At 37.0% G+C, this 20,491-nt stretch overlaps 1 protein-coding gene across 4 annotated transcripts in view; it reads left to right on the top strand.

Moving 5' to 3' along the window:
- Window positions 1–20,491, top strand: part of RAB6A (RAB6A, member RAS oncogene family) — an 84,168-nt gene that overhangs the window by 50,147 nt on the left and 13,530 nt on the right. For 2 of the 4 annotated variants that reach the window (XM_069070820.1, XM_069070818.1), the window contains exons 3-6: window positions 1,973–2,026; window positions 3,564–3,669; window positions 5,753–5,864; window positions 8,698–8,791. In XM_069070820.1, the coding sequence (XP_068926921.1) occupies window positions 1,973–2,026; window positions 3,564–3,669; window positions 5,753–5,864; window positions 8,698–8,791 (366 nt within the window). Of the gene's footprint in view, window positions 1–1,972; window positions 2,027–3,391; window positions 3,498–3,563; window positions 3,670–5,752; window positions 5,865–8,697; window positions 8,792–20,491 lie in introns of all 4 variants that reach the window. The other 2 variants (XM_069070819.1, XM_069070817.1) reach the window with 1 other exon arrangement.

The following is a 20,491-nucleotide window of genomic DNA, read 5'->3' as shown; positions in this document are numbered from 1 at the left end:
GTGTGTGTGTGTGTGTGTGTGTGTGTGTGTGTGTGTGTGTGTGTGTGTGTTTGTATAACAGGCTGGGGTCACATGGTGATGAAGACCTTTACAAATTAAACAGGAGCTTATATTTCATCCGACTGGAATTGATTGAGTAAAAAAGGTCTGTTTGACAAGAATTTTTAGGATAGATTAGAAGAGGGAGAGATTTGAGGCTGGGAAACCAATTAAGAACTTATTGTCATGATTCTAATACTCTGATAGAAGTGACCTTAAGGTGATGAGGGCTTTAACCTAAGGTGGTAGCTGTGTGAGTAAAGAGAAGGAATTGGATGTAAGAGATATTTGTAGAGGCAGAAAAGGTATTATTTAGTAGCTGATTGAAAGAAGGGTTAAAGGAAGAGGGTAAGTACTTGAGAATAAAGTGGGACTGTGAGGTGGTTATATGGGATACAAAGGAAAGAAGGCAGGCAAACACCTACTATGTGTTAGGCAACTTCTAAGCACTTAACAAATATCTCCCTTTATCCTCAGAACAATCCTGGGAGATTGATGTGTCATCCCCATTTTATTATTGAGGAAACTGAGGCGGGAGTTAAGTGACTTCTCCAAAGTCACATGCTAATAACTAGTGTTTGAGGCTGAATTTGAACTCACCTCAAGTCTTCCTGACTACAGACCCAGGGCTTCATCCACTGAGCTACCCATCTGGTCATGTGTTCATTTCCTACCTCTGTGCTTTTGCATAGACTGTCATTCCTGGAAAGTACCCCTTCTTCTTTAACAAAAATTGCTTAGCTTCCTTGAAGGCTAAGTTTCTCTCAGTTGCTAGTGTCTTCTCAGAAGAAATTAACTTTGTATCTACAGTGTATTATAGTTTATATTTAATTTTCTTTGTACTTGCTGTTTTCTTCCTGTTTTGAAGGCAGAAATTATCTGCTTTTTTGTCTTCCTATCTGTAGTGTGAAATGGAACTTCCCTTTCTGTTATTGCCTCTTAGATTTTGTAATTATTGTATAGTAGTACGGTTGATATATACATACATATATGCATGCATACATACATACATACATGCATATATACCGTGTTTCCCCGATAATAAGACCCATCCTGAAAATAAGCCCTATTGAGATTGCTACTGTAGTGAAGGTGATCCCCTGCGCTCCACCCCCTTACGGCACCCTCCGTATGCACCCACCCCCCCCCCCCCCCGTGAACCGCACACCGCGCTCCGAGCTGCATCCAATCAGAGCTGCAGCAGTGAGCGCATCATCCTGTGCTTCCCCAGTGATTTGCTTATTGAATAAAGGTACATTTTTTTGTTCACATTTACCTGTTTATTAAAATTGCTGTCAATGTTCATTAAAATAAGCCCTCCCCTGAAAATAAGCCCTCTGGTGTTTTTCTGTCCAAAAAAACTAATAAGACAGTGTCTTATTATCGGGGAAACACGGTACATATACATATATATATATATATGTAAGTTTATTTGGTTGCATGCAACTTTGCTGAACTTACTGTCTTAGAATCTTTGCTTATTCCCTAGGATTTTCCAAGTAAACCATGTTTTTTAAAAAAAATAGGGGTAGTTTTAATTTCTCTTCACCTATATTTATGCCTTTAATTTCTTTCACTCATCATCTTATTATTGATAGCATTTTCAGAACTGTATCAAATAATAGCAGAGAGTGGATATCATTGTTTTACTTCCATATTTATTGGGAAAGGTTCTAGTCTTTGCATTTAATGCTTACATTTGGTTTTAGATACATACTTTTTAAGATATTAAAAGAAAAGTTCCTCCATGCCTATACTTTTTAGGGTTTTTAGGATAAATGATTGTTGTACATGTTTTATCAAAGACTTTCCTGTTGAGACAGTCATGTGGTTATTATATCTCATACCTTCCAGAGTTCCCAATCTGAGCCATGGGATAATTGCTATTATTTGGCTAATGTTAAAAGTCATCTTTTTATATTTTGTTTTATAGGCAACAATTGGCATTGACTTTTTATCAAAAACAATGTATTTGGAAGATCGAACAGTAAGTAGAATTTAAGTTGTGCCATTTTCTTTAGTATTCTGTATTAGAAAATGAAGACCAAGGATTTGACCAGTATTTAGAACCAAAAGGAGTAAGAACTTAATGGAATTTTCCTAGAAATTTAACAATTTATGCAGTTATTTGTTATCACACAGATATTGGTGTTCAACCTACTCTCCACCCCAGTGATCCACTTAGAACATAATGAGGAGAAGAGGATTCACACAGGCTTTTTGCCTTGAACCCCAAGAGGAAGAGAAATTGAAAGAACTACAGGCTTGGAAAAGGCTTAAAAGGCTATTTTATCCCTTGTTTCCTAGGTGTAGGCATCAAGGGATATTTGGGTTGGAGGAGAAATGGGTCTATAGCCTGATAAAATATCTTTGCTAGATAATACTTTGTTGCAATATGGTAAAAGGAAAATGGGAAGTTTTATTTTGTCAGACACTTGCTTCTCATTTCTGAATGCTTATAATGTATATACTTGTAGGGACTTTTCAGAGATAGATGCTTGTTGCATTGAAAATGAAGACAGAAGCCAGAACTTGGAAGAAAAAAAAGAAATTAATATCTAGATAAGCACCACCATGTTGATAGCTTGCTTTAAAAAAAAAAAGTTATCAACTTGGGTTAGAGAAACAGTGTTATGAATATTGTTTTATATTTTAACTCAGATCTTCTGAGTTCCTTAATTTGGAGAATTTTTAGGAGTGAATTTCCAGCAGAAAGAGAGCTTTGTACTTGCTGTACTCTCTTCCCTTTCCCCCTTTCCCTCTCCCATTTGAGTATAAGAAAGTAAAACTACCTGGCTTATTTACAGTTGAGTAAAAAGAACATTTCTTTTTATAGCTGAGTTAGTAGCAGGAAAAACATTAATTATCCCAGTGGTCTTTTCCCCCTGGGCCCTGGTTCACAGTGACACATCTGAACTTGGTGGCAGCCCAGCCAACTGTAAGTCCTTCCTTCTGTTATCTGTGCAGCCTGTTCACTGCTGCCTCCGTTTTTATCCTGTATCATCATGAATCTTACACCACCAAGTGAATTCTCCATTTGCTGTCTGGAAGAGCCAACAGTTTGGAATCTCAGGATGGAAGGGGGAGGAGGGTTGGGGAAGGAAAGCTGTATCTCTCCTCTCCTGCAACCACTTCCACCAGGTTCCAACAGACCAAGTAGCATGAGTGCCTTTGGTGCTTCCTTATGGGATGGGGATTGAGCACTTTGTTCCTGTATCCACTCTTCATTCTTTTAATTCCTGCATGAGTTTGTTTTTTTCCCCCCTCCTTTTAAAACAACACTATTACTTTTTTTAATTTTTGGTATTAGTTTGCCTTTTTTTTTTTTTATTTATTTTCTCCCATCCCACAGATCAGGCTGCAGCTGTGGGATACTGCGGGTCAGGAACGTTTCCGTAGCCTCATTCCCAGTTACATCCGTGATTCCGCTGCAGCTGTAGTAGTTTACGATATCACAAGTAGGTATTTTGCACTGGGTTGACTTTTCTTATTTTTCTTGCCTGTTTGACTGATTTTGTTGTCAGGTACGGTTGCAATTATGGGACACAGCAGGTCAAGAGCGGTTCAGGAGCTTGATCCCTAGCTACATTCGTGACTCCACTGTGGCAGTTGTTGTTTATGATATCACAAGTGAGTGGGGGGAATTCTGCATTTCTAATCCTCTCAGCCTCTAGCTTAGCTGCATGCTCTGTCATCATGTGCTCATTTTTCATATTGGCATGTAAACATTTTCTTTACCATAGCAAAATTTAGAATAGATAGTCTAGATCAGAAACATGTACTCTGGTGATTTTTGTAAATATGTTTGTACTTACACAATACTTGATCTTCCTCTTACCTAATCATGGCAGTCTAACCCCCCGGGGCCTTAGCCATGACTGATTGGAGGAATGCCTCTCTTTCTTCTAACTGGCTCTAAAATTTCTTTGGAAATAAATTATATGAATTTAAGCATCTCTCTTAATTTTCTGGTTTTCCAAGGCTCAGTTTAAGACTCTTAGGGAGTTTCTGCTGCTTGACTTTTCTCGACCTTCACGTCATGGCCCATAGGGGCAGAGAATGAGGAGGTGGAGAAACTGCAACACTGCATTTTTCTGTTAATCATTCTCATTTGATGGAATTTAGGTTCCATGACTAAACTTACTTTTTTTTTTTTTTGCTAACAAATTACTCTGTCATTTCTCACTAAGAATGTAAAATTTAGAGACTAAACTATTAGTGGTCTCTTTTCCTACCGCTTCTTGCAAAGACTGCATTTTGAATTACTTAGCATTTTCTGTGGGGAATTGGTTACTGAAGAAGAGGTTACTGAAATTCTCCACATGAAATTAATGTATGAAGTGGGTTAAAGAATTCAGATTTCTATAGTGCTTTAAAGTTTACAAAGCCCCTTCAAACAACTTTCCCCATTTTATAGATGAAGGAAATGAGAGAAGTTAAGTGATTTGTCTTACACAGCAAATAAACATGAGAGCCAAGATTCAAGGCCAGGTCAACTGAGTCTAAATCAAGTAAGCCAAGTAAGCCATGCTATCTAAACACCACTTGATAAAGAAAGAAAAGGTCCAGAATAGTCTTTACTTTAATATGATAGAACAACAGAGGGAGCTTAGCATTAGTGGATAGGGGACCCTCTGCATCTGGAAGACAAGGGTTTAAGCCTCATCTTCATTGGTGGAGTGAGTTTGCTTTCTCTCCCTTCATGAAGAAAATTACGACTCTGGACCAAAATATGAAGAAGGCAGTGTCCAGGTTATTTTGATTATTTTTAAAAATAGCAATTGATTATATTATGAGCCTGAGTGGTTTATTAACTGTTGATTCAGTTGAAGTATACAAAGAAGTATAAATTAGATTTATCTGACAGTAAGATAGTAACAGTTTAAATTAGTCTGTAATTCATATTCTTTTGCTACATGCAAGCTTCTCTCTTGCCACTTTATACTACTCTTCCAAAAAATGTATGTCCATTACTGTGCATTGACAAGTTTTGCAGCTTAAAAGTTTTTGTGCTTACTTTAACTTAAATGGGTGGGACCAGGGTGGGGATAAGGGGATTTTCCTAGAAAAATGGCTACAAATTTGAGTTTAAACATACTACTTATTTTTCTTGTACTAAAGCATTTTGAAATGCTGTAACAGAGAGTTCTTACAAATTGTAGAATTGCATTTTATTACATGTGCTTCTGGCATACCAAACCATTAAATTCTTCCATAGTTAAAGTGATCACAAACTGATTAAGCATTGCAAACGTTGATGTTTAAAAGCTCCTTGAGCTTTTTTTTTTTTTTTTACCAATTCTCTGGACTTGTTGGGACTTAATGGCTGACATATTTTTTGACATGCTTTACTTTGTGAAATAAATGTAAATGATGGAAAAGCAGAGAGGCAATATAAAACCATGTTATCTGTCACAACTGTCACTACTTACAAATACATACTACATACATATATACATAATTTAAAAAATTAACCCATTGTACTTATTTTATAAATCTCAGAATGCAAAAATTTATTCCAATATGTGAACTATCTTTTCTGTATAGTTAAACTACTGACAGCTGTCATCAGATAAAATGGAGTTATGTTGCAGGCACATTAAAAGGAGGGTGGGTCTTAATGTGCCAGCCCCTGCCAGGGTGGTATGTTTTTCCATTACCTGGGAAGGTATCTACAATAACACTCATCTTTTTGTCCACCCTCCCACACTAGATGTAAACTCATTCCAGCAAACCACAAAATGGATTGATGATGTCAGAACAGAAAGGGGAAGTGATGTCATCATTATGCTAGTGGGAAATAAAACAGATCTTGCTGACAAGAGGTATGGAGTAACTTTCTTCTAGTGTATTTGATTTCTTCCTTGAGCAGCCTGCTCCTAGCCTCCTGGGAAATATTGTTGAAAGGGATAGTGTCAGTCAATTTAGGACCTATTTTAAATTTTGTTTTGAAACTTGAGTGGATCTATGATTTCATCCATTTTGGATATCCCACTACAAAGATTGGTAAGGTTGCTAACTGTATTTTCTGGGCCAGCATTTTATGACAGAAGTAGCTTGCTTCTTACAAATGTATGGTATTATGGCCTTTCAGGTTTTGGGTTTATTTTGATTTGATTTTGGTAACCCTAATTCGTGCAGAAAACATTCCATCCGTGACTTTTCATCCTGTGTTATTTACCCCTATGCCTTTCTGCAAATTTGTCATAAAGTGCCAGCTGTCAGCCATTCCTTATTTCTGTTTTCCTTCATTCTCATTATATGACCCACCCAACTTTTTTTTTCAGTTATACATGTATTTGATTCTCATTTTACCGTGTGTGTGTATACACACATATTTTAATTTACATAACATAAAAAAGATGTCATTAAAATGAAGTGAGTTTTGGTTTATTTAAACTTACCTACAATAGATTTTGTGTAAGAATTCATAGAGGAAACTGATAAATAATCTTGTACATCAGGAGACTTGCAAGCAAAGCAGTATTTTACATGTAAAACTTACTTTAAAATGCTTTAAAAATGAATTGTATTGGGGCAGCCAGGTAGCACAGCGAGTAAGAGCACCGGCTCCAGTGTTGAGAAGACCTGGAGATCGAATCCCGGGCTCAGACACTTAGCACCCACCCAGAAACACCTGGCCGTGTAACCTTGAGCAAGTTACTTAACCCCCATTGCTTAGGGGCAGCCAGGTGGCTCAGCGAGTAAGAGCACCGGCTCCAGTGTCGGGATGACCTGGATCAAATCCGGGCTCAGATACTCAGCACCACACCCAGAAATAACTGGCCGTGTAACCTTAAGCAAGTTACTTAACCCCAATTGCTTAAAAAAAAAAAATGAATTGTATCTTAAAATTATTTGTCTATACAGCTTAAAACCCCACCTTTTTTTTCCTGGCAGTATTCTTTTACTAGCCATGTTTTAATGGGGTATTTTATTTAGTAATTTTGTGTCCCTTAGTTATTTATGGTTATAAATAAATCAGACTTTTGAGTTGACCTGAAAGGCTTCGCTTCATTTTGATATCTTAGTGAAATGAGTAAAATGATCTTCAGGATACAGAATGCACATGCTTTAGCATTAATTTCTTTGAAAGCCCCTAATTTGAATAAATGATTGTTTAGAGTAAAAAGTTTAATGGGCCAGTTATGTTTTGGCCTTAAAGAATATTGACCACTCTCCTTTAAGAAGTGCAAATTTCAGTGTATAACATTGCACGATGGGTGGTATTAACATTCATGTGTAAATACTTGGCAAGGGAGTGGACTGAGTATAAGGCAGTGTATTCCATTGGCAAATGTGTTGAAAATGTTGGCTTCATTATACAATAAAAAGAACATCTTTTGCTTGGAAATTTTTTTGGACTTTTTTTTTTAAGAAAGTCTGTTTGAAAGTGAATTGCTGTGGTCCAGTTTTAAATATTTTCCTTGCATTGCCTTTTATTTTGTTTCATGGACATTTGTATTAATCTAATAGCTCATTCATCACAAAGCTAAGTCATAGTCATTTGAGGAGTTACAAGAATTGTAACAGCTTATATTTGTGTAGCACTCTACAGTTTACAATTCACTTTCTTAACCACTTTTGAGGTAAGTATTGCAAGTATTGTACAGAGGAAGCTGAGTCTTAGGAAGGGAGCAACTTATTTACACTTGAAAAGTATAAAAATGATCAGCTCTCTAGATTATCTGCCTGTTAATTACTTTTAAGTTTCCTGACTTGATTGCTTTCAGCCCTGAGATGAATGTTATATTTATTGAAAGTAAGGTAAAAACAGAATAGGGCTAGCAATTTCTTTGTTATTGCTAGTGAGTATGTTTTGAGCATGCCCATCCTGATTACTTTTTCTCCAAACAGTAATATTAAATTACTTTCTCCCCTAATCATTGCTCCCAGTCTGTAGTCCCCCAGATGCAGTTAATCAGCAAGTATTTTTTTTTTAAAGCAGTTGGGGTTAAGTAACTTGCTCAAGGTTACACAGACAGTTATTTCTGGGTGTGGTGCTAAGTATCTGAGCCCAGATTCGATCCCAAGTCATCCCGACTCTGGGGCCAGTGCTCTTACTCGCTGAGCCACCTGGCTGCCCCAGTCAGCAAGTATTAAACACTTAAAATGTGTGAGGCATTCTGGATGTACAAAAAGAAATACTCCATTTCAAATGCCCACATTTAAAAAGGTTAAAGGAAGCACTAAGCAGGGTGTTTGTACATGTTGATACCTATTTCATTTTAGGAGCTCTTAGATACCCCAGACTATTTTTGCATTTCCAAAAATACCTTACAAATTGCAGGCACTTGATAATCAAGAGCATGTACTTAATATTCTTTATGTTAAATATATTTAGTATACCATATTCAAGACTCCTAGCTAGCAATTCCTGCTGAGTATCCTTGACCCCTTTTAGTGTACACCAGCTGACATCTCTTCTAGATTGGATACAAGAAGACAAGAAAAAGGTTTAAGTTCTCTCTGTTCTTCAGCTTCCCATTAACTCTTTGTAAGACTTTAGAAAAACTAATTCCTGTTTTTTTTTTAAATGAGAAAACTAATTCTCAGGATTTTGAAGGTTTCATACTCAAAAGTTCCTTGAATGAACTTTTTCTGTGGTTCTATCTCAAATCATCTCTTTATCTTTTTTTTTTTTCCTATTCTCTGCAGGCAAGTGTCTATTGAGGAGGGAGAGAGGAAAGCCAAAGAGCTCAATGTTATGTTTATTGAAACAAGTGCAAAAGCAGGATACAATGTAAAACAGGTGAGTGTTTAAGGTGTGTGAGGAATGGGAGGTAGGGATGACTGAGGGGAGGAAGTTGTTAAGACTTCCACAAATAAGCAAAGAAAACTTTTTCCTTTAAGGAGAAACTAGAGATGCCTATTAGTGCCAGAGTATTAAATACCTGTATTGCTTTTTTACAATCAGCAGTGTTTCTACTTGTTTTCCACTCATTGAACATGGAAGGAAAATTGGTACAGCAGTTTCATAAGATTTAGAAATACAAGAAAACTTTCAGATGATCTTAGTACAAATTCTCTAACATTTGTCTAATCTGTGGATTAGGAAACTGAGGCCTGGAGTGGAGAAAGGAATTTACTGTTCTTTTTTTAAAATGCTATAATACCTCCACTTTATACTTCAATATTTCAAAGGATCCCTGATTTTTCATATAGGTACCTCACACAGAAATTATAGTCCTAAGTGGTTTTTACTAGCTACATGCCCTGGAAGCTGTTGAACTTCTAATTCTGAAAAAGCATAAGAGAAATATCATACTTTCAAAAGTGTGGTTTGGAAATTCCAAAGTAATTTTCTAAATTAATATTTTTTTTTGTAGATATTCCTAACCTCAAATATATACCAATCCTCAAAATAGCAAGTGCCACCTAATCCAAGAATTTACTTAGTTGGAGGTAGATTTTGCAGTGTTATAGCATGTAAGGGTAAGATTGCAGTCGGAGGGGGAGAAGATAGAGAAAGTTACTTGCATTATTTGTTTGTTAGGAATGGCACTTTGTCCCTTTTGAAAGAACAAGCTTAATTACTTTCATAGCTCCAATAAAAGTTCCACATTGCTAGGCAACGTCTTAAAATAATCAAGTTCTTTGTCCAGATCCAGAAAATGTGAAAAATAATGTTATCAGTAAACCATTTTTAAGGAGGCAGATAGGTAGTATAAGGCAAGATAAGACTTGTGTGGAGTGGTTTAAAAGGCTTTGCCATCAGACGTTAGGCAGCTTAGCACTATTTGCTGGGTAGAGTTGGGGCAGAGAGATCTTTTTCTTTCTTTATAGCTAGCCCTCTGTAGGAGATTCTCCACTCTGAGTGAATAATAAGGACAACATTTATATCTAGAACAGCATTTTATAGATGAAGAAGCTGAGACTCAGGCAGAGGAACTGACTTGCTCAGAGAGTAACAGTAAGTGGCAGAACCAAGTTGTCAGTCAGTAAACATTGATTAAGTATTTGCTTTGTACTAGGCACTGTGCTAGACACTGAGGATACTGTATGAAAAGCACTCAAGGAGCCTACAGTGTAATGGGGGAAGTCAACACATAAAAGAAAGCTGAAAAGGGGTGGAGGTGGGGGGCTGTCATACACATCCAGTGCTTTTTTCACTCTATCACATTGCCTTTAGGGGTTATCCAGAAGTTACAGCCTAGGAGGCCTCAAAAGTGCCAAAAAATAATACAGGATTCTAATTGATCTCTGAATCTTCAGTGTTTGGCATATATTCCACAAGAACCAGTGTCCTCTTATGTGAAGACATACGTTCTCTTGGTTGGAAAGTCTGCCACAGGATATAGAAAGCTAACTTCAGAGTTGAGAAGACTTGTGTTCGAGTACAGCCTCTGATGAATACTGAGTGACCCTGCACTTAACCTCACTCTGGATGCTCTCCAGCTGATTAATATACTTCACCTGGAGCTCTCAGAACTAAGCACTTAAGGTGTGGTCTCACCATGGCATAGTACTGTATATAACATAAGTAATGTTATCTACTTATGCTGGGAAGCTAGATCTTTCAGGATTACATTAAGTTTTTTGACTCCTGACTCATTGAACTTGGAGTACCCTAAAACCTCCAGATATTTTTCAGACAAAGAGCTGTCTAACTATGTCTTCCTGTCCTATACTTATAAAGTTGAGTTTTTTAAACCAAGAATAAGACTTTATGTTTATCCCTATTGAATTTTATCTTATTGGTTGCATCCCATACTGTAGCCTGGCATGATCTTTATCAGACCTAACTCTAGCATATAGCATGTCAGCTATCTCTTCCAGCTTTATATAATTTTCTGATATGATGTGTTCTTTTTTCTTTTGCTTTTACAAAACCAAGTCATTAACAGAACTGTTAACACAGGCAGCCCAGCCATGACCATTCCCTAGGACATTCCACTCCTGCTACCTTGCCTTGACATTGAGCCCCCTGAGGGCTAATTTTTGAGTTTGGCCAGGAAGCCATTTCCCAGTCCATCTTATTGTGTCATCATCTTTACTCACCTTTCCATCTTTTCCTTCAAGAATAGTATGAGATTTTTTTTTTTTGGTCAAATGCTTTGATAAAGTGTAGGTAAACTGTATTTACAGCACTCTTTTGATCCACAAATTTAATAGTCTTGAATTAGCCTGCCATAACTGTTCCTTGAAGCCAGGATGGCAGTCTTTAATCACTACTTCTTTTGCTAGTTCATTAACCATTTTTAATACTGTCTTCTTGAATTGTTTCAGGAATTAAAGGTCAGCTAACAGGCTTTTAATCTGTAGACTCTATTCTCCATTCTTGAGGTACCTGTGTAAGTGGCTCAGCAATCATGACTATTAACTTCTTCAGTATGAGGGAGAGAGTGTGCGTGTGTGTGTGCACGCATGCATGTATGTATTCATCAGCACCAACTAGATACTTCCTTAGCTAGGATAAGTAAGATCATAGTATCAACTCTGTCTTAGCCATTTTTGGTCTGTTATTTCTAGTGCAAAGAAAAATGTATAGAAAAAGCAAGCAAAACAGTGGTCTCTGGTATAGAAGCCACAGTTGACACTGGGACATCAGGGTAGGGTACAAGACTCATCTGGTCAGAAGGTGGTGAGAAGATTAAGTTTATCCTGTATCATTTATTTATTGATCCTATTTACAATTGATATTGTCTTGTAACTGTTTAAGTCGTGGTCTCTGGGCTATAATGGGTTAAGTTTAAAAATCCAGTTTTCTTGCTAGTCACTTATCTATTCTTACCTCACATAATTTAACTGACCTTGGGGGATGCCTGTGAATACAAAGGAATTCAGACCTAGTATCTTTCCACCATAACTTGTCTTTTAAGGATGTCTGGTTTGCTGTCAAAAGTGTGGGTCATTGTCAGTAACCTGGAAGTAACTGTTCCAAACAATGAGCACTTCTTAGTCATAAGGAGGGAAAGAGGCAGGTCATTCCTAGCCACTATTACTAAACTTATAACTAGTCCCTTCGCCTCAGATCTATAACCAGTCATCTCTGTTATACTTTGATATCAGCTACCCTGTTCTGTACTTTGTTCTGTATTCTTCAAAACCCTATAAAAGACAACTGTTCCCCCTCACTCAGGGTCTCAGCTTATTGAGAAAGCTGAGATCCTATTTATTGGTAGATTTGTGTTTTACCAGTTAAGTGATCATGCTCAGAACTTTAGTGTCTCATGTTATTTTTAACTGTTACAGTTGGAAAGTGGGTTGCATTCCAATATATCTCCAATAGCAAGACTTATTCTGACACAGCCTATTGAACCCCTAGCCTAACACTCTCTTGTATCAACTCTTGCTACTTTGCCACCTCCAAGTCTCTCATCTTCTGTGCTATATGTCTACCCTTCAGGGTAGTCCTAATCTAACCATGACCCAGAAACCCACAGTAACTGTGCAGGTAACATTGGGAAAATCCCCATCTTTTCCTAGTGTACCCTCATCCCTCTCTCTTACCTTGGTATGTTGGCTGATGAGTAACATCCCTGATTCATCCATTTTTCATAGTAGGATGAGCAGGCAGGGATAGTTGAAATGGGCATCAAGTATCTCATTGACTTTATTCCAAACTCACCTTCCTTCCAAACTCATTATTCCTGTTGATGGTACTGATATTCCTGCCATCACACAGTTTTTGTGGTCTTGATGTCACCCTCAGCTCTACATGTTTACTCAGCTCACATATTCATTCAGTTGCCAAGTCTTTCCTTTTTATGGGGATGGGGAGGTAGTGGGAGGCAATGAGGGGTAAGTGACTTGCCTAGGATCATACAAGTTATCTGAGACTAGGTTTGTTTTCAGGTCCATCTGACTTCAGGGCTTGTGCTCTGTTCACTGCACCATCTAGCTGTCCTTGTTTCCAAGTCTTTTAATTTCTACTTTCCCAATTTCTTTCATTGTCTCCTTATCTCTACTTATATGACTACTACCCTCATTCAGGCTCCCATCATCTCTCACGTGGACTTTTGTGTTAGCCTCTTAATTTATTTCCCTGCTTAGAGTCTGTCCCCTCTCTAATCCATCTTTTCCATAGCTGCCAAAGTGGTTTCTTAAAGTGTGTGTCTGATAGTATCTTTCCCTTGCTCAGTAAATGGCAGTGGTTCCCTCTCATGGTCCTAATATCAAATAAAGGATGTCTCCAAAGTTAGCACAGTTTCAAACAGGAAAGCTTAAAATCCCTCTTTGGCTTTTAAAGAACTTCAACAACTGGGGCAAGCTACATAATTATATGCATTACTCTACCCTTCTTGCACTTTGTGGTGCAACCGGATTTGCCTTCATACTGTCCTTGAACACAAAATTTCATCTTTCCTCTCTCATTTGTGATGGTTGTCCCCTCTGCCCCTTAGATTTCTTTGTTTCCTTCCAGACTCAGCTCAAGTACTATCTTCTACATTAAACTTTATAGATTCCCCCTTGTTCCCACTGCCCTCCTTATCTAAATTACCTTGTATTTATTTTGTCTATTCTATTTATCTTTAGTTAGGTATTTGGTCTTTTCTCCACAGAATATAAACTTTGAGGCAGAGACTATATCATTTTTAATTTACCTTCCCAGGAGGTGGCACAGGGAGTGCCACTTAGTAAGCATTTAATAAATGCCTGGTTGTTGATTGATTGATTGACCATTATAAGGAACTTCCAAATTGATGAGATCACAGGTCATTTTGTTTTTTTGAGAATTTCACCTCCCTGGTTTTAACATCTCCAAACTTAGCTGAATTCCTGAAATAAGTCCCAGGAAGAATGAAGTATATTTGTAAAAGATATACAGTACATTGTAAAAAGATTTGTATAATCCTAAACTTAAGAATTGGAAAAAGGCAAGTATTTCACCATTAAATATTTATTTGGTAAATGGCACCAAAACAAAACCTCTCCAAAAACTTTTATCCCTAAAAAAATAACATGTGAAAATATTTTGCTCACAATAATTTGCTGGTCAGCTCCTGACAAAGTGCTTAAAAAGTTTTTGAACTTAAGGATGTTACACATTTTTCTTTTACAAAAAGACACATCCCGTGTTTCCTGCCCTTTTCCTGATGACAACTGCTTGTCAGGAATTATGATGCCTTGTAATTTTTGTACTCCTGAGTGGGCCTGAACCAGATTAAAATGTAATTGGGAAATTTTTAACAAAGTAAATAAAAACATATTACAGCAGAGTCAATATGTGGCCACAAGGGTGTTTCTCTTTGAGTCTGACACCACTGGTCTTAGCTACCCAGAGGACTAGTAGGTTTGTTACTTGTCCAGGGTCATACAACAGCCTGGCATAATAGATAGATAGAATGCCAGCCTCAAGGCCAGGAAGATCTGGATTCAAGTTCCATCTCTGACACAGGGGTCAGATATGGAAGAAGGAAAAAGGTTAGTGACTTGATAAATAGGATAGCATATTAGGGTACTCTGTTAATTAACTTAAGGGATTTGAGCCAAGAAAAAGTTTCTGTGGGTTTTTAACTTTCATGATTAAAAACTGCAATATAAAAATAATTTCTGCCTCTTGATAAGTTTTCTAAATAGACTAAATTCAGAATTTTATAATTCATTCCTGAAAATGAACTGTAATCTGTTAATACTTTTCCTTTTAAGGTTCTTGGCCCTAAGGGGTTCAACTCATTTATATTTCCTTCAAGACTTTCCACATTAAAAAAGATGTGTAGTTTGTAGGTATCATATTCATTTATCAGGCAGATAGTACTTTCTCTGTCTTTGTTCTTCTCCTGATTGCATTGGGAATATATTTTTTTCAACTCTTTCCAGAACATAGAGGTAGAAAATCTAATATACATAAAAAGGGTAGGATAAGATATCACTGCCTCTGTAGTTTTTTTTTTTGGGGGGGGAAGGGGTGATAAAAGTCTCACATGAAAGAATTATGAAACAATGTATGGCAAAAATGTGGTTAGGTGTCATAATGTGTGGCACAGACCTGTGCTTGGGAGAGACAAAAAGAGAGAGGCCAATGTAGAGCTTGTGTTGTTGAAAAAGGTTTTTTTGGTGAGAATCCTGGTAAACCCTTTGTGCATAGTGTTGCCATTTCCTGCCACAGAGGACTGAACTGAGTAAAACCCCAGAGAAGATGAATTATGTGGGGGGTTATATTGCTTTGACCCTTTAGAGAGAATGCTGTCTGCCTAAATGGATAGTTAGTGCATCTTGGATGCACTTTTTTTTTATTCTGCTTCTTCCTTCAACAACTACATGATTTTTATCAAAAGATATGCACCTGATAGATGAAAAATAAAGATAAGCTGTTTATAAAACCTTTTTAGATAGGACTGTGGGCACAGGGCTAGCAAATTACCATTTCTCTGTGTCTTTCATGCACAGATCCTTTATCTAATTTTCTAGCAGGCAACTAATTGGATGTTTTGCTTGTTTTGCATGATGATATACATACATACATGCATGCATACATACACACATACACATATATATGTATATATAGTAGTCACTTTTCAAAATAGATGGATCCTCCATTGACAAGTTTGCTTTTTTTATGTAATTCACATGAGAGGTTTGGCTAATACATCCTTTAGTAACTTCCCATAATGTAAGCTATTGGTATTTATTGCCAACGACATGGCTTCAGATAAAACAAACTGAATCTGTTTGCATCAAATAACATGAATTCTTCTCTCTGTTGTTTTTAAAATGCACTATCCTAAAAACTCTTTTGTCCTTTGGTTTATTTAAGTACTTTTAGCAAAATCTGAGAGAATAAAACTTTAATGGAAGATTGGATTTAAAAAATTATTAATTTAAAATAAAATTAGAGTAACAATGCATCATCTAATAAGTTATAACATATTAACTTTTATTTAAAATTGTCTTTTCATATTTAATGAGACACACTGAGAAATCATTTTCAACATGTTCAATATACTATATATTAATATCAATGAAGAAATGGAAGCCAAATATAACACTTAGTTCCTCTTGGAATAGATCCGAGTAGCACAAGATAACTTGATTATGATACAGAAGACCTGGTTTTTAATATGCCGGTAAATATTTTTTGTATTGCATTGAATTGGATTTTGGGCAAGTCACTTTCCTTTCAGGACCTGAGTTTTCCTGCTCTTTTAAAGGAGAGTTTTGATTAGATGAACTCTAAAGTACTATCTGGCTCTAAAAATTAGTGATTCTGTGATTCCTTTAAGGGATAAGTCTTTAGTAGGCTGTTTGTGACTTCCTCATTGCTATGCCCCATACTTAACTATATGGGGGCGGGGAGAACAAAAATACTGATATATGAGCCTCTGAGATCTAAACTCTTAGACTCCAAAAAAGTTCTGTTTGAGAGTATAAGAACATTGTCAAAAAGAGTAATAATTGATATATAGGAGCATGAATGCATTTTTAAAGGGTTGTAAGGATGACATGAAATGCATGTGTGAATTTTGAGATTTTATTATATCTATTCACAAAGGGACATCAGTTGAGAGGGACTACATATAGACAAAGGCAGAATTGTATGGGACAAGAGGGTATGGGATCCATAAGCACTGGAGGTTTTTAATCATATGCCTTTACATATACCTCATTCATTGGTTCATATCTTTGTCTATGTGATTGGCAAGTGCTGTGGGAGGTTGTGTATAATAAGATAAAGTATTCTTTGTGATTCTTGCCTTCAAGATGATTATGGTTCAATGTGGTATAAGTAGAAATAACACCTGGAATGGAAGGAAATTCATAATATTAGAATTTTAGTTCTGATTCTTAACTAGTAATTAACTTTGTGACTTTGAGCTGATCATTTCAACTCTTGGTTCTCAGTTTGTGAATATGGGGTGAACTTGGAAAAGCATAGCACTGCTCTTTAAGGCCCCCTTTAACTAGAAGGTTCTGAGTTTATGTGAAAAACAAAAACCAGTTCACATTCATTGTAGTGAGTGCTATAGGAGTTGAGGCAAAGGAGCAGTCATTTCCAGTTGGGTTGGCCAGGCCTCCAGGGACTGATTGGGTTAGACTAGGCAGAGGAAGGGGAGAAGAAGACGTCTTAGGCAGGACTTACATTTTTAGAAGGAAAAAAAGCCACAGAGTTGGGAATGTGTTAAAAGAGAGGATAATTTGTTTGCTTGTGGTGGAAGATCTACATAAGATAGCAATGAAAGAAAAAAGGCAGAAGTGGTGGTGGATTGGGGCCAGACTGAAAGAAGAGAATGCCAGACTAAAAAGTTGGGATTTTATTCTGTAGATATTTTCGGGGCGGGGGGGATTGAAGGTTTTTGAGCAATAGAATGCTTTGGGGAGATGACTCTGGTGGCTTAAAGAATAGGATTGGAGTTAGGAAACTGGTTAGGGGCCTGCTGCCTGACATGATGGAGCAATTGTAGTGGCCAGAATAAGGATTAAGAAATTTAAAGGTATTTGGCAAGCCTGAGTGTTTAAACATCAGTGAATTCTTCAGGTTGGGTTACATTTGTGGGTTGGAATGTTTGCCCAGATTTAGGGGATAAGAGAATTAGAGGGAAACTGAACCTACAAAAAGAAGCCATAAGACCTGAAATAAAAAGTAAAGTATGACACCCCAGAAAGTGCTTTTGATAAAGTAGAGCAAATTGAGATAATGAATAAAACTTTCTGACATCAGGAACAGTATGACCAGTTAGTAACTATTATAGAAATGATGGAACTGCTGTCAGAAGAATTAGCTCACTCTCTCAAAGTGATGGTATAATTTGGTGTTGTACAAAGAAGCCACAAGGATTAAACAATTTCAAAATAGGGAATTTATTCCATGTTCATGTTATCCAGAAAGTCTGGAGCAGGTAGACCTTTTGTTCCCCATTTAATTTTTGTTGTCTAGACCTGTGATTTCAGTAATTTAGGGAATTCCCAGTGAGGAAACTACTAAACAGATAAACAACTCTTATACTGGTTATCATCTTAGGTGCTTGGGGTACTGAGAGGTTAAGAGCTTGAACAGGGTTCTACTACCGTTATGTGTCAAGAGGTGAAACTTGGACTCAGTCATCCTGATACCCACCAGCCCAACACAGCTCCATGTGGAGCAGTGCCCTTCTCTGTTAAATTATATCATTAACTTTTCAGACTTAATTTGTAGGAAGATAACACTGTCTTGGTATGCCATTTGCAATTTGTAACATCCGTGTGACATTTTTGTTCAGACAACTGCTAAATATTTAATAATTTATACACCATTATTTTCAAAGGACTTTCACACTTATCTCCTTTGATACTCAGCACAACCCTGTTCAGTACCATACCAAGTAGGAACAAAATGATATTGTCTTTATCTTGCTCATGAGCAATATAAAAAAAACTTGTCCAATCTTCTGATTTTTATTATGGACTATTGAATGTTAAAGACCTAAGCCTCTGACCTTGAATCCAGAGGTCAAATAAGATGATACTTAGAAATATTTTGATCATCTTAAAGTAAAGCACATGGCTTATAAGACTATCCAGGAGAGAGCTTAGGCTTTGTGTGTCAAGAACCTGACATTTTGAAGTTCAAGCTTAATGGAAAGAACATATTTAGAGCAATTAACACCTATAACACTAAACAGCATATACTTATGACACAATAAAATGGACAGTGATGGATCTAGAATATATCCAAACAAAATTGTGCCTTCGGCTCATTATCCCAAGGCATTTTCAGAAAGAGCAAAATTTTCTCATCACAAAAGAGGAAGAGGATAGATTCTCAGAACACATTATAAGTTTAAAAGATATAGAAAAGTTTTTGGAACATTTTTTTTTTTTTTTGGTCAAAACTAGACTAAAAACCAACAGCATGTATACCCATTGAAGAGGCCACTCTTCCTGTCAAGGCCAACCTCTTTACATGTACTTTTGATTACATCTCCTCCCATCTTCTCCAGCAACTTACCCCCACTGTAATACCCAGTCTTCTCTCATCTTCAATTTCTGTTTGATATTTCCTTCCTTGCTACCTACAAACCTATTTAGAGGTCTCTCCCATCCTCAAAAAACCTTCACTAGGTTATACTGTCCTGGGGAGGAGGCGGGGGAGAGAGAGAGAGAATATAAAATCATCTCTTCCCTCCTCAGTTTAATTCATTGAAAATGTTGTCTACATTTAGGTCCTCCAGCATTTGTTCCTCTTCTAAATCCCTGCAGTCTGTCCACTGTTCCTCATCATACAACTGAAATTGCTCTCCAGTTACCAATGATCTTTCTGTTACTAAATCTAATGACCTTTTCTCAGTCTTCATCCTGCTCTAATTCTTGAAGCATCTGACCCTGTTGACCCACATTATTGTGCTCTCTCCTCTGTGGGTTTCTTTCATGATGCTCCTTCTTGTTTTCCCCATTAACCTATCTGACCACTCCTCAGTTAACTTTTCTTGATCTTCATGTCATACCTGCTAACTGCTAATATATCCTAAGGCTCTGTTGTGGACTGTGTTTTCTTTTTTTTTCCTCTGTTTTTCTCACTTGGTAATTTCATCAGCTGCCATAGTTTGAATTATCATCTCTATTCAGATGATTCTCACATTTATATATCTAGCCCTAATCTCTGTTAAGATACTGTCCCATATCACCAACTGTCAAATGAACATTTCAGACATAGCTTATAGATATCTCAATCTACATATGTCCAAAACTGAATCATTATACTTACCCCCTAAATTCACACCACTTCCAAACTTCTCTATTATACTCTAGGGTACCACCATCTTCCTAGTCACCTCAGTTCAAAAATCTCATGTCATCCTTTATTCCTCATTTTCACCCTGCATATCCAATCTGGTTTTTTTTTTGTACATTTGCAGCATCTGCCATATATGTCCTCTTCTCTCCACTCATACAACCACAGACTTGGTACAGGCTTTTATTGTATCTCACTGAAACTATTGCAATAGCCTTCTGATTTTCTCTACATGCCTCGAGTTTCTCTCCATTCTGATTTATTCTCTATTCAGCTATCAAAGTTATTTTCCTGATGTGGAGAAATGACTGTCATTGCCATGATTCCCCTGCCTGCCCCACTCTTCCCCTCCCTCCATACACATGTTCAAAATCCATTGACTCCAAATTACCTTGATGATCAGATATAAACTCCTCTATTATTCAGAGCTCTTTACTGTCTTTCCCGTTAATTCCCATCCTTTGTAAACTCCACAGTCTCTAGTCATATGTGATATTCCATGTCGTGTCTCTTGTTACATCTTCTTGTGTCTCACATGTGATATTCCATCTCTTGTCTCTGTGCCTGGAATGTTCTTCCTCACTGTTGCTTCTTGGAATCCTTGTCTGTCTTCAAGACTCAAGTGCTATATCTTATGTAGAAGTCCTCTCCTGTCTCTCCCTTCTCCATCTGCTGTTGTGTCTTCCTCTATAAGGTTACCTTTAATCTATTGTGTCTTTTGTATGTACTTACTTATGTTAGAGTATAATAGTTGTCTTCTCCCATTAAGCTCTTTAATAAATAATTGTTAATTGATTGAAA

The sequence above is a fragment of the Petaurus breviceps genome, unplaced genomic scaffold, assembly GCF_028583685.1.
Source record: "Petaurus breviceps papuanus isolate PSGF00001 unplaced genomic scaffold, PetGlider_PUasm1.0 90823, whole genome shotgun sequence".
NCBI classification, from domain to species: domain Eukaryota; kingdom Metazoa; phylum Chordata; class Mammalia; order Diprotodontia; family Petauridae; genus Petaurus; species Petaurus breviceps.
Note: the sequence above shows the minus strand (reverse complement) of the source record. Positions and strands in the feature narration are given on the sequence as shown.